The following is a 23,318-nucleotide window of genomic DNA, read 5'->3' as shown; positions in this document are numbered from 1 at the left end:
ACTTCCCTTTAATAAATTTTTTAATAGATATTTTGCCTGGTCAAGTGAGCTAGGGGTGGATGGATTGAGTCAGCCAACAGGTACTTCTGCTAACGCAGCCATAAACTAGGGTGATTCATTTCTCATGTGGGTGAAGAAGAACCCTAGGCTACCTGTCTTGCATGCGGCAGGTAGCTTAAGTGTTCGCATTTCCCATTTTAAACCTTAACCCTCATGAAATCAAGTACATCATAGCATGGAGAGGTTAAGACTTCATAGATCGGTTTTAGAGGATATGGCGCTATTATCCGACTCTGCTGGTCTACAGGAGGAAGGTAAAGTCTCTATAAGGGAACAACAATACAAAATCCTGGTTGCGGTGAGAAGAGTGGTACACACACACACACACACACACACACACACACACACACACACACACACACACATATATATATATATATATATATATATATATATATATATATATATATATATATATATATATATATATATATATATATATATATATATATATATATATATATATATATATATATATATATATATATATATATATATATATATATATATATATATATATATATATATATATATATATATATATATATATATATATATATATATATTCTTAAATAAGTGCTTTAAATGAAATGCTTTCATTTATGCTTTCATACTTTCTTCTGTATTCTTCTCTTTCGAGAGCGTCTCCTCTTTCTGGTAAGCAGAGCAAATGCTAACAAGCATGAGAAGACATGACATAAGTCAGTGGCGGTCACTTGTTGCATACAGGTTTGCAGTTACTCAGGTAACTGCAAACTATCAAACACCACTAATATATAAACAAACATCTTAACGATTTGGGTTACTGTAAACCAATGTATTGCTATATATAGCAATTAGATCTGGCCAAAATGTTCCCAGTGAATTACATCTTTTCTAAAACATTGGGGAAATTTTTTTTCTATCATGCATACACACACACACACACACACACACACACACACACACACACACACACACATGCACTGACACACTCCCAGAAGCAGCAAATACTCAATCAAGCAAACAAACCTTCTTCATGACCTTGGTCCTGACGAGCAAGTTGTTGTTGTAGCTCGTCAACGCTCTGCTGGAGCACATCCACTGACCACTGTATGGTGTCCCTGCAGGTGTATGGGTTGCAAATAATTTAGGATTGAAACTCAAAGGGTAGGTTTTGACAAATCATATATCTTAAAGAACGACAAATTTGTGCTTTAGAAAAAAAATAAATAAATAAAAACTTACACAATGTTTGTCACTTTAGTGCAATCTTCTTCAAAATAAAGCAAAACATTTTTTTATGTTATATTCTTAATAAAAAATTGCACGCACACACACACACACTTTATATATATATATATATATATATATATATATATATATATATATATATATATATATATATATATATATATATATATATATATATATATATATATATATATATTACGACACCAAATTTCGCCCCTCTTACAGCTGCCACTAACACGGGTCAGCTTTTCTAAGCTACCTTCTGCATAATTTAGTGCAGAGCCAAAATATGCGTTTACAGGGTCCTTCTGATCTGCAACGATGAACAAAGGTGAGGTCACCACTCCGTTTTTACCTGAACACAGAGAAAGTAATAAACAAATGCTCAACAGACTCTGAGTACACTCAACTCGCTGGGACGGGTTCCAGGGATTATGGTTGTATCCAAACTCTCCCACCTGCCAGGTCATTTCCTAGCAAGAAATCAACATCAGACACTGGCAGGTCTTCCGGTAATACCACCCGCGCCTATGCGGTCACTAATGGACAGACAAGCCTCATCTCTGCTGTGGCGAAGCTCTCTTCGGCGCCAGTTCCCCGGCACCACACGGACTTGTCGGAGGTAACTAGTTTCCCGGTAACATTCCGGCATAGCTACTGCTGTGCAGCTGTTTCTCAATATTGTAACGGGGCTTCTACTGACCAAGTTCATTGTTAGATTTTATCACTTTAATAGCACCCGCTCAAAAATTTACTCTCAACCTTCCCAATTCACTTGAAAATGCCGTCAGTCATATGGTAAAACGTTGCAAGAATGAACTTCATTCTGCCAAAGTTGGTCTAACTCGACACCTAACTCGACATGTTCTGCGTTGTCCACACACGTCCTTCTATATAACGGAATATTTACAAGACGGGCCAGCGGTGTAGCCTACAATACTACCACTGTCTGATCGCAGTACCAACGAATGATCATCGTGACTGTATGCCTAAGGATATGCTCTCCACCTTTCCAGTTCGCTTGAAAATGCCGTCAGTCATACGGCGAAATGTTGCAGGATTAAACCTCACTCAACCAAAGTTGGTCTAACTAACAATTGACAGGTCGAAGCACAGCGTGATTACAGTAAGTTTGTATGAATTTAAAGTTGTCCTTCCTCACCCAATTACCCCACTTCCCTTCCATTCTAAGAGTTGTAACTGATAGAGGGTATAGTTAAGGAGTTCTCTCCCTCATGTAATAATAAATTTTCACCCAGCTCTTCAAATAAGACCCCTATGATTTTCAAAACATAACTTTCAATTTAAGGGAGAGCTAGATACAGTGAGCCTGGGTGGGCGCCTTCATAGCCGTGGTGAGGGTCACCGAGCCCGACAGTGCTGTAATACAAAATATCAAGCATTAATACAGCATTGACATAATTAACAACTGAAATAACAAGGCTCCACCTGAGCCTACCATACTCCAATTTCTCAAAATGCCGTTTCTTTCTCTTCCTCCTCCTCTCTATTACACAGCCTGCTCCAGCTGTGTCGTCTCATCTACATCGTACAAACTTCAGAGTCACCATGCAAAGACATCTCAACATCCTTGCACCACGCAATGAGCCCACCAGGGCCCATAACCTCCTGTTGCAATATCACAGCAGGGCCAGGCAAAATACTTCTTGGCCAAACACTATTCTCACTTGGGCCTTCACTGCCTAAACTACTCCCTCTTGTTCACTTATGGCTCCCTGCAGCCTTTGCGTCACACCCATAAATCTGACAAAATAAAACTGCCTCTTCCCTGGCAAAAATAAGAGGCGCCAGCTGGTCGCACTCAACAAAACAACAAATCATTTCATGGTGTGACACAGCCCAGCTTGCTTTCCACCGCCAGGTGCGACAGTACCATCACTCATCCCTCCTGCTGACTCCTCGATGACATAGGTATCGCTACAGCGAGCTGACAGCTGCTCCTTTCCAGGACGCAGCACACCCATCCCCGCACACGGAGCAAAAACAAACATGCGTGGCCATCACAACACAGCCAATCCCGGTACCAACATGAGCAATCGAGCTGGCAACACGAGGAAAAACAGTACCGGCCATGACACACCTAAGAGAGCCCCCAGATGAGAGGTCATTAGGCTTGCCAGGCTCACCCAAGCGATTATACCCAAAAACGTGACCACTACCGACCACGAAAACCGCGCCAACTCCTCCCGAGTCAACCCAACTCCAAAACGGCCAAGCACTAGGTCGCTACGTGCTTTCAGCACCTACGCCTCCTTAACTGCGGATGGCACATGCAAAGAGAGCAACAAACTTCTGCCCTCCTCTCTCCGCCAGCTATTCACAACAGCGTTACTCTCAACAAATTCTCCTCGACCCTCAGCTTCCTCGCTATCCACTTCTGCCTCAGTAAGCAGTAAGCAACACATACTCGAGGGACAGAACCCTCCTTAAGTGCAATGACGACTGTAGCTGTAGCTGTCAATACGGGTGGCTCAATAAGTGAGCATACACCCACCGTGCCTGGCTCAGTAGTGAATCAGACTGCTCCCCGCCTGCGGTGCATCCCGCAGTGGAGGAAACTCCTACCTTCCAGCAGAGTCAGGATTCTCCCCGCCCTTGACAGTGACCCCTGACATCAGGCACAACAGACTGCACACCGGCGTCCACACCCTCAATTCTAGGTGACAAATCACCCTAAGCATCACCTCCGAGAGGCTCCACAGGATGAGGTAAGTAGTCATACAAACAACCCAAATCCAACACTCCAGCCTCACTCTCGGCAACACTCTCACCAAAATCATGTGCTTTCTGTGGTGGCTCTGTGCTTTTGCAGTCAGCCCCACCACACTGACTCAAACCATGTCTTTTTTTTTTTCTTTTACGTAGGAGAGACACTGGCCAAGGGCAACAAAAATCCAATAAAAAAAAAAAAAAAAAAAGCCCACTCACATGCCAGTCCCAGAAAAGGGTCCAAAGCGGTAGTCAAAAATTGAAGGACAAGTGTCTTGAAACCTCCCTCTTGAAGGAATTCAAGTCATAGGAAGGTGGAAATACAGAAGCAGGCAGGGAGTTCCAGGGTTTACCAGAGAAAGGGATGAATGATTGAGAATACTGGTTAACTCTTGCGTTAGAGAGGTGGACAGAATAGGGGTGAGAGAAAGAAAGACTTGTGCAACGAGGCCAAAGGAGGAGGGGAGGCATGCAGTTAGCAAGATCAGAAGAACAGTTAGCATGAAAGTAGCGGTAGAAAACAGCTAGAGATGCAACATTGCGGCACTGAGAAAGGCTGAAAACACTCAGTTAGAGGAGAGGAGTTAATGAGACGAAAAGCTTTTGATTCCACACTGTCTAGAAGAGCAGTATGAGTGGAACACCCCCAGACATGTGAAGCATACTCCATACATGGACGGATAAAGGCTTTGTACAGAGTTAGCAGCTGGGGGGTGAGAAAAACTGGCGGAGATGTCTCAGAACACCTAACTTCATAGAAGCTGTTTTAGCTAGAGATGAGATGTGAAGTTTCCAGTTCAGATTATAAGTAAAGGACAGAACCGAGGATGTTCATTGTAGAAGAGGGGGACAGTTGAGTGTCACTGAAGAAGAAGGGATAGTTGTGTGGAAGGTTGTGTCGAGTCAATAGATGGAGGAATTGAGTTTTTGAGGCACTGAACAATACCAAGTTTGCTCTGCCCCAATCAGAAATTTTTGGAAGATCAGAAGTCTGGCGTTCTTTGGCTTCCCTGAGTGAAATGTTTACTTGCTGAAGGGTTGGACGTCTAAGAAAAAACGTGCAAAGAAAAGAACTGGGTGGTATCATCAGCGTAGTAGTGGATAAGACAAGAAGTTTGGTTTAAAAGATCACTGATGAATAATAGGAAGAGAGTGGGTAAGAGAAGAGTGGGAAGAGAGGAAAGAACCTTGAGGGACACCACTGTTAGTAGAGTTAGGAGAACAGTGACCATCTACCACAGCAGCAATTGAACAGTTAGAAAGGAAACTTGAGATAAAGTTACAGAGTGAAGGATAGAAGACGTAGGATGGTAGTTTGGAAATCAAAGCTTTGTGCCAGACTATGTCAAAAGCTTTTGATACGTCTAGGGCAAGAGCGAAAGTGTCACCAAAGTCTCTAAAGACTCAGTAAGAAAAGCCAGAAGATCACCAGTAGAGCGGCCTTGACGGAACCCATACTACCGATCAGATAGAAAGTTGTGAAGTGATAGATGTTTAAGAATCTTCCTGTTGAGGATAGATTAAAAAACTTTAGATGGGCAAGAAATAAAAAAAAAATAGGACGGTATTTTGAGGGATTAGGACGGTCACCCTTTTTAGGAACAGGCTGAATGTAGGCAAACTTCTATCAATTAAAGGTAGATGTTGGCAGACAGCTGAAAGAGTTTGACTAGGCAAAGTGCAAGCACGGAGGCACAGTTTCAGAGAACAATAGGAGGGACCCCGTCAGATCCATAAGCCTTCCGAGTGTTTAGGCCAGCGAGGGCATGGAAAACATCATTACGAAGAATTTTAATAGATAGCATGAAGTAGTCAGAAGATAGAGAGGTAGGAACAAGCCCAGAATTGACCGAGGTAGAGTTTTAAGCAAAGGTTTGAAAGAAGAGTTCAGCTTTAGAAATCGATGTGATAGCAGTGGTGCATCTGAAATCAAGGAGGGAAAGAAGAAGAAGAAGCAAATTTATTGGAGATATTTTTGGCTAGGTGCCAGAAGTCACGAGGGGATTTAGATCTTGAAAGATTTTAACACTTTCTGTTAATGAAGGAGTTTTTGGCTAGTTGGGGAACAGATTTGGCATGGTTCTGGGCAGAAATATAAAGTGCATGAGATTCTGGTGATGGAAGGCTTAAGTACCTTTTGTGGGCCACCTCTCTATCATGTATAACACGAGAACAAGCTGTGTTAAAACAAGGTTTGGAAGGTTTAGGTCGAGAAAAAGAGTGAGGAATGTACGCCTCCGTGCCAGATACTATCACCTCTGCTATGCACTTAGCACACAAAGACGGGTCTCTGACACGGAAGCAGTAGTCACTCCAAGGAAAATCAGCAAAATACCTCCTCAGGTCCCCCCAACTAGCAGAGACAAAACGCCAGAGGCAGCTTCGCTTAGGGGAATCCTGAGGAGGGACTGGAGCGATAGGACAAGATACAGAGATGAGATTGAGGTCAGAGGAGCCTAACGAAGAAGAGAGGGTGACAGCATAAGCAGAATGATTAGAGGTCAGGAAAAGGTCAAGAATGTTGGACGTATCTCCAAGACGGTCAGGAATACGAGTAGGGTGCTGCACTAATTGTTCTAGGTCATGGAGGATATCAAAGTTGAAGGCTAGTTCACCAGGATAGTCAGTGAAGGAAGAAAAGGAAAGCCAAAGCTGGTGGTGAACAATGAAATCTCCAAGAATGGAGCTCTCTGTAAAAGGGAAGAGAGACTGAATGTGCTCCACTTTGGAAGTTAAGTAGTCAAAGAATTCCTTATAGTCAGAGGAGTTAGGTGAGAGATATACAGCACAGAGAGAGTGACTCTGTAGTCGTAGTTAGATGGTGGAAAACTCGGAAGATTCAAGAGCGTGGGCACGAGAGCAGGTTAAATCGTTGCACACAAGAACGCAACATCCAACTTTGGATTGAAAATGAGGATAGAGAAAGTAGGAGGGAACAGAAAAGGGGCTACTGTCACTTGCCTCAGACACCTGAGTTTCAGTGAGGAAAAGAAGATGAGGTTTAGAAGAGAGGTGGTGTTCTTCAGACTGAAAATTAGTTAAGGTTAATGAAGAAAAAGTTGGCAAGACACTTAGGTTCGTCGTCAGAAGGGCAGTCCGACCTGGGGACATTTGTGGTCCCCTCCCCAGATGGGGACTCCGAGGTTAGTGTAAGAGTCGCCATGAATTTTTAAATTTTGAGTGAAGGGTGTGTGTGTGTTATTAGGTGCTTGTAGTTTTGTATGGAGGAAGAGAGTTGTCTTTAGAGGGCAGGCTGTGACTTTGTGCTGTGAGACACAAAGGGAAACGTTCAGTGACGTCACAGCAGGGTTTAATAATAACTTCACAGCACCCCCTGTTCCAGTGCTTTAGACCTCACTGGGAGTAATTATCGTTTCGGCAGGTGCCTGATCCTGACTCGTCCAAAAACTTGCTAGTAGTGGGACAGACCTCTGGGCACTCGGCCCCAACTGCAGTATCAATACCAATAGTGCGCTCCTCTAGTGGTGGCCCTGCCTTATTGCAGTAGATCTCAGGGATCACTGATCCCGCGGGCACCCGACGCCGGGGTGCTCGCCTCGCCTTAGGGCGAATAACAACAGTCACAAACTTCAGCCATCTCTTCATCTGGGACGGGGTCGGCGGATGAGAAATGCACCCAGTCTTCCACTTGCCAGGTCATTCCCCAGAAGGAAATCGACCCCAGACACTGGCATGTTTTCAACTAGTGCCACTCACGCCTCTGCGGTCACTAGCGGATCTCTACCGTGGCGATGGTCTCCGCGGCGCCAGTTCCCTGGCACCACACAGGTTGACCGGAGGCAACTCGCCTTCCAGTCACATTCCTGCACAGCGACTTCTGTTTAGCTGTGTCTCTCAAAACAATAACAGGATACGTAACCCCATCAATTTCAACAGTGTCTCGACACAAGAAAGGGCGGCACCTGTCTAATTCAGACCCTACAGGGGACTTTGACGTATCAATAGAGGAGGGGGAGGCCACAATGGCCTTTCCACCCTCACGACGAAACACAGGTCTGACTTCATCATTTTGTTGGTCCAGGCTCAGAGACACAATTAAAGCCACTCGCTTCTGGGAAGTCTTGGAAGCTGTGGCGGACACTAATTTGGGACAATTATACTTAAAATGCCCAGTATTCATGCAATAGTAAAACATGGGCTGCAGACTGTAAGGGGGAGTGCTGTTTTGTATGCTCCCGGTCTGTCTCCGTCTTACTCGGCCAAACTTATTTCCAAAGCCACTGGTAAAACGTGGACTTTCAGACAAACTAGCGCCGGCCGTGCTGGCGCCAGTTTGTCTGAAAGGCTACCTCCTTTAGGTTTTTTAACCTTTTCCCACGGAGCAGCGATACCAACCCCTTATAGGCCACGTTAATAAACTGACCCATTATCATGAGTTCCTTTAACTCATGGTAAGAGGTGGCCTGCTCGCTAGCAATCTCCTTTCCAAATGTCTCCTCTAGATAGCGAGTACATTCAAGGTAGGAGTCACTAGGCTTCTTTCTTTCATGGAACTGCAGTCTGTAAGCCTCCGGCCGCACTTCATAAGCTCTTAGGATGTCAGCCACAAAATCCTCATAGTCTTCCAAATCTTTAACGGACATCCTATCACAGACGTCAAGAGCTTTGCCCTTTAACATATTTGCCAGAAGGCCAACCCATCGCTCCTGAGGCCAACTTAATTTTGAGGCCTTCTCAAATCGCCTGAACCATTTCGTTACCTTCTCATCAAACTCGGGAATCAACTTCAAACTCCTCACCATCTATCTGGTTTTCTAAAGTATCTTCCTTCACTCCTTCGCCTCTCCTCAAGCTGTAAGGATAATTAATTCTCCAACTCAATATCCTAATCTTCTTGGCTTCCTCCCTCTCATACACCCTCGCCTCCTTCTCGGCTTCAAGTAATCTTAGCCTCCTCATTCTTTAGTCTCCTTCCCTCAACTTCAGCTTCCAACTGGACCTTTCTCAACCTCGTTCCTCCTCTCTAGCCTCCTCTATCTCCATTCTTCTCATTTCCAACTTTAATCTCATTTCCTCAGACATACTTTCGGTCTGGGAAAAACCACCAAGACTGCAGGCAAGGCTAATGTATCCGTGCACGCTATGGGAAGGAATGTGTTGTCGCACCGAACTGACCTAAATCCATTCTTTCACTCCCAACAGAGGCAAGGGACTCAGGTCCTGAGTCACCCATGCTACCAGCCTTGCCCTCCATGACTTAAACTGAATGTCGGCACACACAAGACACCGTAACAAACAGACAACTGTCTCCCTCACGTGGCAACGAGGCTACCAGGTATTCTGGCCAGTTCTGTTACGACCACAGCCCCTTCGCACAGCTGGCGCAACTGGACTAGCTTCCCTGAGCCACCTACTACGTGGACTCGGAGCGGGGCTCAAAAGCAGGTGTAAAGAATCCCTTGTGACTCCTGCGGAGTCACTTATATGTGTGTGTGGCACCCCTTTCTTGTATATATACATATATATATATATATATATATATATATATATATATATATATATATATATATATATATATATATATATATATATATATATATATATATATATATATATATATATATATATATATATATATATATATATATATTTATTTATTTATTTATTTATTTATTTATTTATTTACCTTCGTGTACACAGGAAGAATATTCTATTTTAAGCAGATATCGTTAAAGGCAAGAACAACAACATTGTTCCGTTTTTTAGTTGTAATTATATATATATATATATATAGAGAGAGAGAGAGAGAGAGAGAGAGAGAGAGAGAGAGAGAGAGAGAGAGAGAGAGAGAGAGAGAGAGAGAGGTATATATATATATATATATATATATATATATATATATATATATATATATATATATATATATATATATATATATATATGTATATATATTGGAATGATGACAACTACACTGTTAAGAAGACTGATCTGCCATTTACAAACCGTAGCAATCAAGGAACGCTACCACACCAAACATCAAGTAAGCATAATCCGTCAAATCATAATGGATGGCATCATCATAATAGACAGAGAACAGGACCAAAGAAGACTGAAGATACTAGAAGCCCTCTATATAGAAGAAACGTTGCTGATACTACAAATTTTAGAAAGCTCCTCGGATCCCTGCCACTCACAAAAAAGAACTAATCAGACGAATAGAAAAATACAACCAAAAACTGAACAATGGAGATTATCCTCTTGCCTTTAACCACGTCTGCCTAGTCAAACTCTTTCAACTCTGTCTGTCAACATCTACCTTTCCTTCTTGCTTGAAGTTTGCCTACATTTAGCCTGTTCCTAAAAAAGGGGGATCGTTCTAATCTCTCAAACTACCGTCCTATTGCTTTAGTTTCTTGCTTATCTAAAGTCTTGGAATCTATCCTCAATACGAAGATTTTTTAACATCTGTCACTTCACAACCTTTTATCTGATCGCCAGTATGAGTTCCGTCAAGGCTCCTCTACTGGTGACCTTATGGCTTTCCTTAATACGTCTTGGTCATCTTCTTTTAGAGACTTTGGTGACACTTTCGCTGTTCCCTTAGACTTGTCAAAAGCTTTTGACATAGTCTGGCACAAAGCTTTGATTTCCAAACCACCTTCCTACGGCTTCTATCCTTCTCTCTGTAATTTCATCTCAAGTTTTCTTTCTAACTGTTCTATTGCTGCAGTGGTAGACTGTTCTTCCACTGTTCTTCTCCTAACTCTATTAACAGTGGTGTTCCTCAGGGCACTGTCCTGTCACTCACTCTCTTCCTATTATTCATCAATGATCTTCTAAACCAAATTTTTTGTCTTATCTACTCCTACGCTGATGATACCACCCAGTACTTTTCTTTGCACGTCTTTTCGTAGACGTCCAACCCTTCAGGAAATAAACAGTTCACGCAGTGAAGCCACAGAACGCCTGACTTCTGATCTCTCTAAAATTTCTGACTGGGGCAGAGCGAACTTAGTATGTTCAATGCCTCAAAAACTCAATTCCTCCATCTATCAACTCGACACAACCTTCCAGACAACAATCCCCTCCTCTTCAGTGACACTCAACTGTCCCCCTCTTCTACACTGAACATCCTCGGTCTGTCCTTTACTTACAATCTAAGCTGGAAACTTCACATCTCATCTCTAACTAAAATAGCTTCTATGAGGTTAGGCGTTCTGAGAAGTCTCCGCAGGTTTTTCCCACCTCTCCAGCCGCTAACTCTGCACAGGGGTCTTATCTGTCCATGTATGGAGTATGCTTCACATGTTTAGGGGGGTTCCTCTCGTAACCCTCTTCTAGACAGTGTGGAATCAAAAGCTTTTCATGTCATCAACTCCTCTCCTATAAAATTACTGTTTTCAGCCTTTCTCAGTGCCGCAATGTTGCATCTCTTGCTATCCTTTACCGCTATTTTTTTGCTAACTGCTTTTCTGATCTTGCTAACTGCATGCCTACCCTCCTCCCACAGCATCACTGCACGTCTTTCTTTTTCTCTCATCCCTATTCTATCCACTTCTCTAATGTAAGAGTTAACTCAATCTTTCTCAGTCATTCATCCTTTTCTCTGGTAAAATCAGGGACTCCCTGACTGCTTCTGTATTTCCACCTTCTTATGACTTGAATTCTCTCAAGAGGAAGGTTTAAAGACATTTATCCTTCAAATTTTGACCACCGCTTTGGACTCTATTCAGGAACCGTCATCTCAGTGGGCTTTTTATTTATCTATGTACGGTGGCTGCACGGTGGCTAATCACAAGCATGGGAGTGATGTGGCAGGATGAAATGTCCGGGTGCCCAAATCGACGTACAGACCCTTGTTCGTGGAGAGGTGTGAGGTGAATTCAATGAAAGCGTCGGTGGGGTAGGTTGTAAGCGGGCGATGTTGTTTAATATGGTAAACCATAATATCTTGAATCACTCAGCACGATGTCTTGTATGAAGTTCGATTTTAAAGTAATAAATTATCTTAATGTTCTAAAAATTATATTAACGGTAATGATGGTGTATCGCGAATATTAACATGTTACAAGATCAATGAGTCACAAAAATATTTTGATACTATAAGGCTGCGTTTACGAGCGAGTCGCGTCGAGTAGAGTCGCGTCGTTTGATGCGATTCATCTTGACGTATCTCCGTTTACATACATGTCGTCAACCCGAGACAAGTCAACCACTCATTGACCCATTAGATTTCAGGGAGAATGGACGCATATTGTCTTGCTGAAGTAACTTTGCTTTGGTTTTCTCGTCGCAGACGTAAAAATCAAACTCGAATATGGATGCATCATCTGAACACCAAGAGGCCAGATTTTGGTAGTTTCAGTCACTATTCTCAGACCTGGTAAACTATCCAGAAAAATTCTGCAACTTTTTTAGGATGACTTTCCATAAAGCAGCAATGACATCATGATATCGATGGTTGGGGGTCACTATAATCATAAATAGCAGGTCGCTCACGAATTAGGAATTCTACCAGCATACTTCAATACACCACGGCAGACTCGCTGTGACTATGATATTTTGGATCTCTCAGCACGATGTCTCGTATGAAGTTCGATTTTATATCTATACATTATAATATCAAAGGCTTTTGATATTATACATATCAAAAGCCTTTGATAGAGTCTGGCACAAAGCTTTGATTTCCAAACTACCCTCCTACGGTTTCTATCCTTCTCTCTGTAACTTCATCTCAAGTTTCCTTTCTGACCGTTCTATTGCTGCTGTGGTAGACGGTCACTGTTCTTCTCTTAAATCTATTAACAGTGGTGTTCCTCAGGGTTCTGTCCTGTCACCCACTCTCTTCTTATTATTCATTAATGATCTTCTAAACCAAACTTCTTGTCCTATCCACTCCTATGCTGATGATACCACCCTGCACTTTTCTACGTCTTTTCATAGACGTCCAACCCTTCAGGAGGTAAACATATCACGCAGGGAAGCCACAGAACGCCTGACTTCTGATCTTTCTAAAATTTCTGATTGGGGCAGAGCAAACTTGGTATTGTTCAATGCCTCAAAAACTCAATTCCTCCATCTATCAACTCGACACAACCTTCCAGACAACTATCCCCTCTTCTTCAATGACACTCAACTGTCCCCCTCTTCCACACTGAACATCCTCGGTCTGTCCTCTACTTATAATCTGAACTGGAAACTTCACATCTCATCTCTAGCTAAAACAGCTTCTATGAAGTTAGGTGTTCTGAGACGTCTCCGGCAGTTTTTCTCACCCCCCCAGCTGCTAACTCTGTACAAGGGCCTTATCCGTCCATTTATGGAGTATGCCTCACATGTCTGGGGGGGTTCCACTCATACTGCTCTTCTAGACAGGGTGGAATCAAAAGCTTTTCGTCTCATCAACTCCTCTTCTCTAACTGACTGTCTTCAGCCCCTCTCTCACCGCCGCAATGTTGCATATCTAGCTGTCTTCTACCGCTATTTTCATGCCAACTGCTCTTCTGATCTTGCTAACTGCATGCCTCCCCTCCTTCCGCGGCCTCGCTGCACAAGACTTTCTTCTTTCTCTCACCCCTATTCTGTCCACCTCTCTAATGCGAGAGTTAACCAGTATTCTCAATAATTCATCCCTTTCTCTGGTAAACTCTGGAACTCCCTGGCTGCTTCTGTATTTCCACCTTCCTATGACTTGAATTCCTTCAAGAGGGAGGTTTCAAGACACTTATCCACCAATTTTTGACCACTGCTTTGACCATTTTATGGGACTGGCATTTCAATGGGCATTTTTTTTTATTAGATTTTTGTTGCCCTTGGCCAGTATCCTTCCTACATAAAAAAATAAATAAATAAATAATGCACTAAAATTTATGTTAACGGTAATAATAGTGTATCACGAATATGAACATGTTATAAGATCATTGAGTATCAGAAATATTTTGATATTATAATGGAGATATTAAAGGAATGTGGCTGCTCGTCATCGTTCGCCTGTAGCTAGTTATCATTTTCCTTTTAAATTTTCATTGTTAAAAAGTTATTTATCTATTATTACCATTGCATCGATTTCAAACAATTTTCAGGACTCACCTTTCCTGTTTATGAGTCTAATTCTAACCCAACCTAATCCTAACTTAATTTAGTTTATTGTTAAAAAAAATATTTATCTATTATCATCATTGTAACGATTTCAAAATTTTTTTAAGACTCGCCTTTCCTATTCATGCGAGTCAAAACCTAACCCAACCTAATGTCAACCTAGCTTAACCTAGCCTAAACCAGTTTAGCGTGTTCAAGAGTCGGGCGCCGGCGAGTTCAAATGGATGATGCCACGCACGTCCGGCAGCGAACATGGCATCCAGACACCAGGACGTTTCATATTGCCAAGACGGACCTGGCACAGTCGCTCATGTTAGTGGTGCCCGGCAGTTGCTAGTTTCTCGCCAAACGAAACAATTCCATCACCACAGCAATATCTGTGTACAGCAGTGTAAGGGTTAAAAACACTAATTTAACCTAGCAATACCTAACTTACCTAATTGACGTGCAGCAACACCTAACTTATCATTTCCTAACATAACCTAAATGACATGCCTGCTATTGCTGCTGTTGAACGGTGTCGACTAAAGTCTGTGCGTTCTCTTGGCCGGAAGTAAATGCATAGTACTGTAAGTCTGGCAGTAAAAATATGGCTGTGCGCACACATGGTCACTTGAAAATGGTGGTCACTTGAACCTAGTACACCGGCTATTCAAAATGTTGCTACTCTCTGTTAATTCTGCCCGAATCCTCTACTTCCTTGCTGCCCTCTCCTGTCTTGGCAGGAGAACCCTCTTCTGGTACGCAAGAAGCTGTAGTACCATCTATCAAAATGGGTGAGTTACTACGTTAGCTAACACCCTCCGTGTCTGGGCCCAGCAAAGGAGTAGCCTGTTTCCTGCCTCCGGTACACTCCGCAGGGGAAATATAACTCCCGCCGCAGAGTTTGGAGTCTCCCCACCCTTGCCAGTGACCCCTAACATACGAGATACACCAGACTGGGACTTGGACTGAGTACTGGCGCCCAAAGCCTCCAAACCAGGTGACAACTCCGCTTGAGCTCCATCTCCGAGTTGCAAGGTGAGACAAACGAGCAAACAAAATAGCCAAACCAAACACTCGAGCCTCACCCACGGCAACATGTGCCTCCCGCGGCGACTATATTGTAGCGCAGTCAGCCCCACATAATCACTCAAGGACAAGCTCAATTCTAGCTCGCTAAGACCCTTGCCAGCAGCGGGACAGGCCTCTGGGCACTCTGCCCCCACTGCGGCATCAACACCAACTCTGCATTTCTCTAGCGGTGACCCTGCCTGTTTGCAGTTGACCCAAGGAGTCAGAGAGCACGGACGCCCGACTCCGAGTCGCCTGTCTCGCCTTAGCACGAGTAACAACACTGACCAAGCCTGAGTTCTCCACTGCCTCCTCCGAGACCCTGTCTACGAACGGAGAACTCTCCACAACTCGCCCATCTCCCAGATAATTTTCTTAACAGGAAATTGACACCCGACACTTGCAGGTCTTCCGCTAATGCCACCTGTGCCTTTGCGGTCACTAGTGGGCACACAAGCTTTATCTCCGCTGTAGCTTCGTAACAGTGGAGATGAAGCTTGTGTGCCCGCACTTAGACTATATCTAAGAGTGCTGTGTGGCACACTCGCAGCATGTCTCTTTCTGGAGCTAAGTGGAGACATTACTAACGGGACTTATCCTATCAGACCTATCAGACTTATCTTATCAGTCACCGCCGCCACTACTGTAGAGTGAATTTCTCGTCAAACCGAAGCCAACCGCACCTCCAAACACACTGTCACCAACACCCCCAGACGTTCAAATCAACCAACGAGACATTGGTCGGTTAGACAACACGTGATCATCTGCCTCTCCTCCGGAGCAGTGGCGCAATTCCCTTTTCGGCCACATTAACAAATCGCTCTATTACCACGAGCTCCTTTAACTCACAGAAGGAGGTGACACGCTCGCTAGCCATTGATCTTTCAAATACCTCCTCAAGCTTAGCGAGCACAATCAAGATATAAATCACTAGGCTTTTTCTTAGTCCCTTTAATTTGTAACTCAGGCCGCAATTCATAAGGTCTCAGAAAGTCAGCTGTTAAATTCCTCATAATCCTCTAAATCATCTACTGACATCATGTCATAGTCTTTTAATGTTGTTCTTTCAACATATTAGTAACAAGGCCAACCTAATTGCTCTTGAGGCCAGTCAAACTCAGCGGCCTTCTTCTCAAATCTCCTGAACCATTTTGTCACCTTTTCATCAAACTCCGGTATCAACTTCAAACTTCTCACTATCTGACTTTCTACTTTATCTTGCTTCACTCCTTATTCTCTCCTCATAACATTAGATGAATTAACCTCTATCAAAGTCTTCTCCAACTCAAATACTCTGTTCTTTTCAGCGTCCTCCTTTTCATACATTATCGCTTCATTCTCTTTCTCCAACTCAAGTAACCTTGACCCCTTCTTGGCCTCAAGCTCCCTGGCTTCTCAGCTTCCTCATCCTTCAACCTTCTTGCCTCAGCTTCAGATTCCAGCTCAATCCTTTTCATCTTCCTCTCTTTCTCTGCTTCCTCCAATTCAAGACTCTTCAGTTCCCTCTCCCTCTCGGGTTCCAACTCAACCCTCTTAGTTCCTCTAGCCTCCTCCAGCTACATTCTTTTCATTTAAAATTTAAATATAATATTTTCAGATTGTCCTTCCATCTGGGAAAATACACCAATGCTGTAGGTAGGATTACCACGCCCATGTAGACTGTTTATAGGGCTAAGTGCATACCACACAGTGCCAGATATACGTTACCACTTACTGCAAGGGCTGGGGAATCAGGTCGAAGCCACTCCTGCTACCAGCACTTGTCGAGACGATAATTACTCCCAGTGAGGTCTAAAGCACTGGATCAGGGGATGCTGTGAGCTTATCGTTAAACACAGCTGTGACCTCGCTTAATGTTTCCCGTTGTATCTCACAACACAAAGGGGCAGTCACAGCCTGCCCTCTAAGGACAACTCTTTTCCTTCACAGAAAACTACAAGCACCTAATTACATACACATCCTTCACTGAAAATTCAAAATTATCATGGCGACTCCAACACCAGCCTCGGAGTCCCTATCTGGGGAGGAAACCACAAATGTTCTCAGGTCGGACTGCTCATCTGGTATCAACCCCTCTACTTTTTATTCATTAACTTCTGCAACATTCGCGATCTTAGACCTAATTTTCAATCTATAGAACACCACCTTTCCTCTATTAAACCTCATCTTCTTTTCCTCACTGAAGCACAGGTGTCTCAGACAAATGACAGTTGCCCCTTTTCTGTCCCCTGCTACTTTCTTTATTCTCATTTTCTGCCATCTGGCCACGACTACAGAGTCACTCTCAAACTAAATTTATTTGTGCGTATACTTCTCACCTAACTCCTCTGACTATAAGGAATTCTTTAACTACTTAACTTCCAAAGTGGAACACATTCTGACTCTCTACCCTTTTGTAGAAATCTCCATTCTTGGAGAATTCAATGTTAACCACCAGTTTTGGCTTTCCTCTCCCTTCATTTAGCATCCTGGTGAACTAGCCTTCACCTTGGTTATCCTCCACGATCTATAGCAATTGGAGATACACCAAACATTCTTGACCTTTTCCTAACCTCTAATCCTTCTGCTTATGCTGTTACCCTCTCTTCTCCGTTGGGTTCCTCCGATCATAATCTAATATCTACATCTTGTCCTATCGTTCCAATCCCTCCTCAGGAACCCCTCAGAAGGCTTATGGACTTGATAGGGTCCCTCCTATCCTGCGCCTTCGTGATTGCACCTTGCCTAGTCAAACTCTTTCAGCTCTGCCTATCACCATCTACCTTTCCTTTTTGCTGGAAGTTTGCCTACATTCAGCCTGTTTCTATAAAGGGTGACCGTTCTAATCCCTCAAACTACCGTCCTATTGTTTTAATTTCCTGCCTATCTAAAGTTTTTTTTTTTTTTTTAATCTATCCTCAACTGGAAGATTCTTAAACATCTATTACTTCACAACCTTCTATCTGACCGCCAGTATGGGTTCCGTCAATGCCTCTACTGGTTATCTTCTGGCTTCTCTTACTGAGTCTTGCTCATCCCCTTTTAGAGATTTCTGTGAAACTTTTGCTGTTGCCTAAGACATATCAAAAACTTTTGATAGAATCTGGCATAAAGCTTTGATTTCCAAATTATCCTCCTACAGCTTCTATCCTTCTCTCTGTAATTTCAACCCAAGTTTCCTTTCTGACCGTTCTATTGCTGCTATGGTGAAGGTCACTGTTCTTCACCTAAATATACTAATAGTGGTGTTCCTCAGGGTTCCTTCCTGTCATCCATTCTCTTCCTGTTATTCATCAATGATCTTCTAAATCAAACTTCTTGTCTTATCCACTCCTACGCTGATGATACCATCCTGCACTTTTCCACGTCCTTCTAAAATTTCTGATTGGGGCAGAGCAAATTTGGTATTGTTCAATGCCTCAAAAACTCAATTCCTCCATCTATCAACTCGACACAACCTTCCAGACAACTATCCCCTCTTCTTCAATGACACTCAACTGTCCCCCTCTTCTACACTGAACATCCTCGGTCTGTCCTTTACTTATAATCTGAACTCGAAACTTCACATCTCATCTCAAGCTAAAACAGCTAAAACACGACTACAGACAAGTGCCAACGAACACACAGGAGAGTAATTCACCTCTCACTGTACAAGAACTCGGCCCGTACACACACCCAGCCGAGGAGTCACTTCTCTAGGTATAAAATGTTATACGCAACCACACTCCCTTCTCACTTATCCCCTTAAAGCAACTGACTCGACTAACCGTAATCCTGCTTCAGTCTCCGCTAGATATTATTGCCTGCCTCAATACGTCTAAGCTGTCTAAGCACTGGGTAGTGACTGACTGTGTTAAAGCGCTCCAAAACGCTCCCACCCTGCTACTACAGGGGAAGGGGGATGTGGCGACATACATACATACACCCACCCGCTTGCTGCTCTGCATCTCGTACTGGCTTCTTGGAATATGACACTTCACTTCTGAAAATTCTAATGATTAAACTTCTGGTGCTAGATAAATACTGATTATTATAATGACAAGAGCAGCTCTACTAAATACTGGGTGAGACTCAAATTGAATGGACAAAGGGAAGTAAGGAAATATACGTGGGGAATATGAGTGACTGCAGGAATAAATATTATACTAGGAGTTTCAAGCTGGGTAGGCTACTTGTCCGAGGAGCATCCAAGCCTCATCCCCATCTTGTCTCTCTTCTCATTCCTCTCTCTCCCCTTTTTCATTTGTTCTTTCTTCTTTCTTCGTCATATATTGCGTCATCTTGCTGCAAATAACACCATCATAAACAATTTGAAAGATATACAAAAGCTTACAAAAATCCTGGGAAGCAACAAAATCATAATCTCCACAAAACTAATCGGACACATCAGCAAATTCAGACAAGAGGTGAATATTCATCACAAAACATCAAAGACTACTATAGCACTGATATGAATAATTTCTAGACAACTAGAAATAAAAAGGCTCCCACTTAACCCTCCAAACTCAGACTACCGTTTCCTGTTTTTTTCTCCTCCTACTCCTCCTCCCAGACCCGTTTCTGGTTCTATGCCAGGATCTTTGGTCTCCTCTGCTACACTGGTCTGCAATCTTTCTTCTTCAAGGCATCATATTAAGATCTCCCTTCCGGCAGCTATAGCTGCACCAACTTTGCCTGCGACTCTGGTCACTCCGTTCCCGTTGACTCTTCGGTCCTCTGCCTTCATTATTTCTCTATCTACTCTCACCCCTCCTCTCTTCATTACACACTTTACTCCATCTGTATCTTCTCCACACTGTACAATCATACAATGAGTCACCATACAATGACATCCCTGCCCACCAGGGACCGTAGTCTCCTGGTGCATCATCATCACAGCAGGGCCAGGCAAAATACTTCCCGGCCAAACACTACTCTCACTTGGGCATTCATTGCCCACACCATTACTCCCGCTTGCCCGCTCCTGGCTACGTGGAGCCTATGTGCCGCAAACATAAAATGCCACTTCCTTGACAAAAGTAAGAAGAGCCTTTGGGCCGTTCTCAACTAAACAATATACTCCTTCCCGGTTGTGACACAACGAAGCCTGCATGCCACTGCCAGTTACAACACTACTATCATATTTCATTCCTCCCGCCGGCCCATTGATGATACAGGTATCGCCACAGCGAGCAGACGGCTGCTCCTTTCCAGGACGCAGTAAACGTCCCTGCACACGGGGCCAACCAAACACACGTGGCTGTCAAAAAACAACAAACCTAAACTCCAACACAAGCCCAGCCAACGTGCCACTGGGCTAGCCTCACTGTTCCCAACAACTATCCCGTATGCAGCCACTTCTCATCAGCCTGGATACTTTGTCCCTTCAAGGAAGCTGACCTCCATCATCACATACTACACTACTTGGGCCTAGCACCTGGCAAGTAACAGCTTGGCCAAGCAAAGCCCCTAGCAACACTGAAGGTGTTCTCTAAGCGGCAAGCAACACACTATCACCAACAGCCTTACACAGTGATGCCGTAATGCTCGCATCAATAACATCATCACAACTCACCCCGGAAGAAGGAATCGAGAGAGCAACATCATAAATCACCCCCATACTAGGAGAAACATGGAGGAGAGGAGATCCCAGACAAGAGGTCATCAAACTTGCCAGCCTGAACCGCACGTTTACGCCAAACAAACGTGGCCACACCCGAACACCAAACCTGCGCCAATCGGTCCCGAGTCAGCCGGACTCCAAAACGGCCAAGCAACAGGCAGCTACGTGCTACCAGCACCTGTGCCTCCTTAACTCCCTCCCTCCCTCCCTGCCTCCCTCCTTAACAGAAGGAGGAGGCAGTAGACACCTGTCGAAACGATAATTACTCCCAGTGAGGTCTAAAGCACTGTTCAGGGGGTGCTGTGAACTTATCATTAAACCCAGCTGTGACCTCACTGAACGTTTCCCTTTGTGTCTCACAACACAAGGGAGCAGTCACAGCCTGCCCTCTAAACTCTCTTCTCCAACACAAAACTACAAGCACCTAATAACACACACACCCTTCACTCAAAAATTTTAAAATCATCATCTCTTCCTCCACACAAAACTACAAGCACCTAATAACACACACACCCTTCACTCAAAAATTTTAAAATCATCATGGCGACTCCTACACCAGCCTCGGAGTCCCCATCTGGGGAGGGGACCATAAATGTCCCCAGGTCGGACTGCCTTTCTGTCGACGACCCTAAGTGTCTTGACACCCCCGTCAACTTTTTCTTCATTAACTTCTGCAACATTCGCGGTCTAAGATCTAATTTTCAATCTGTAGAACACCACCTCTCCTCTTCTAAACCTCATCTTCTTTTCCTCACTGAAACTCAGGTGTCTGAGGCAACTGACAGTAGCCCCTTTTCTGTTCCCTCCTACTTTCTCTATCCTCATTTTCGATCCAAAGCTGGATGCTGCGTTTATGTGCGCAATGACTTAACCTGCTCTCGTGCCCACGCTCTTGAATCTTCTGAGTTTTCCACCATCTGGCTACGACTACAGAGTCACTCTCATACTAAATTTATCTGTGCTGTATACCTCTCACCTAACTCCTCTGACTATAAGAAATTCTTTGACTACTTAACTTCCAAAGTGGAGCACATTCTGACCCTCTTCCCTTTTGCAGAGATCTCCATTCTTGGAGACTTCAATGTTCACCACCATCTTTGGCTTTCCTCTCCCTTCACTGACCATCCTGGTGAACTAGCCTACAACTTTGCTATCCTCCATGACCTAGAGCAATTGGTGCAACACCCTACTCGTATTCCTGACTGTCTTGGAGATACACCCAACATTCTTGACCTTTTCCTGACCTCTAATCCTTCTGCTTATACTGTCACCCTTTCTTCCCCGTTGGGCTCCTCCGATAACAATCTCATATTTTTATCTTGTCCTATCACTCCAATCCCTCCTCAGGATCCCCCTAAGCGAAGGTGCCTCTGGCGTTTTGTCTCTGCTAGTTAGGGGGACCTGAGGAGGTATTTTGCTGATTTTCCTTGGAATGACTACTGCTTCCGTGTCAGAGACCCATCTTTGTGTGCTGAACACATAACAGAGGTGATAGTGTCTGGCATGGAGGCATACATTCCTCACTCTTTTCTCGTCCTAAACCTTCTAAACCTTGGTTTAACACAGCTTGTTCTCGTGCTATACATGATAGAGAGGTGGCCCACAAAAGGTACTTAAGCCTTCCATCACCAGAATCTCATGCACTTTATATTTCTGCCCGGAACCATGCCAAGTCTGTTCTCCAACTAGCCAAAAACTCCTTCATTAACAGAAAATGTCAAAACCTTTCAAGATCTAACTCCCCTCGTGATTTCTGGCATCTAGCCAAAAATATCTCCAATAACTTTGCTTCTTCTTCTTTCCCTCCTCTATTTCAACCAGATGGCACCACTGCTATCACATCTATTTCTAAAGCTGAACTCTTTGCTCAAACCTTTGCAAAAAATCTACCTTGGACGATTCTGGGCTTGTTCCTCCCTCTCCTCCACCCTCTGACTACTTCATGCCACCTATTAAAATTCTTCGCAATGATGTTTTCCATGCCCTCGCTGGCCTAAACCCTCGGAAGGCTTATGGACCTGATGGGGTCCCTCCTATTGTTCTCCGAAACTGTGCCTCCGTGCATGCACCTTGCCTAGTCAAACTCTTTCAGCTCTGTCTGTCAACATCTACCTTTCATTCTTGCTGGAAGTTTGCTTACATTCAACCTGTTCCTAAAAAGGGTGACCGTTCTAATCCCTCAAACTACCGTCCTATTGCTTTAATTTCCTGCCTATCTAAAGTTTTTGAATCTATCCTCAACAGGAAGATTCTTAAACATCCATCACTTCACAACCTTCTATCTGATCGCCAGTATGGGTTCCGTCAAGGCCGCTCTACTGGTGATCTTCTGGCTTTCCTTACTGAGTCTTGGTCATCCTCTTTTAGAGATTTTGGTGAAACTTTTGCTGTTGCCTTGGACATATCAAAAGCTTTTGATAGAGTCTGGCACAAAGCTTTGATTTCCAAACTACCCTCCTACGGTTTCTATCCTTCTCTCTGTAACTTCATCTCAAGTTTCCTTTCTGACCGTTCTATTGCTGCTGTGGTAGACGGTCACTGTTCTTCTCCTAAATCTATTAACAGTGGTGTTCCTCAGGGTTCTGTCCTGTCACCCACTCTC

General features: G+C 43.7%; 1 protein-coding gene across 2 annotated transcripts in view; it reads right to left on the bottom strand.

Moving 5' to 3' along the window:
• LOC135106428 (uncharacterized) overlaps positions 1-23,318 on the bottom strand; it is an 88,439-nt gene that overhangs the window by 49,329 nt on the left and 15,792 nt on the right. For both annotated transcript variants that reach the window (XM_064015434.1, XM_064015435.1), the window contains one exon: positions 1,072-1,163. In XM_064015434.1, coding sequence (XP_063871504.1) covers positions 1,072-1,163 — 92 coding nt within the window. The remainder of the gene's footprint in view (positions 1-1,071; positions 1,164-23,318) is intronic.

The sequence above is a fragment of the Scylla paramamosain genome, chromosome 13 (genome assembly GCF_035594125.1).
Source record: "Scylla paramamosain isolate STU-SP2022 chromosome 13, ASM3559412v1, whole genome shotgun sequence".
Lineage (NCBI taxonomy): Eukaryota > Metazoa > Arthropoda > Malacostraca > Decapoda > Portunidae > Scylla > Scylla paramamosain.
The sequence above is the reverse complement of the archived record's forward strand: the minus strand, read 5'-3'. Positions and strand labels throughout refer to the sequence as shown.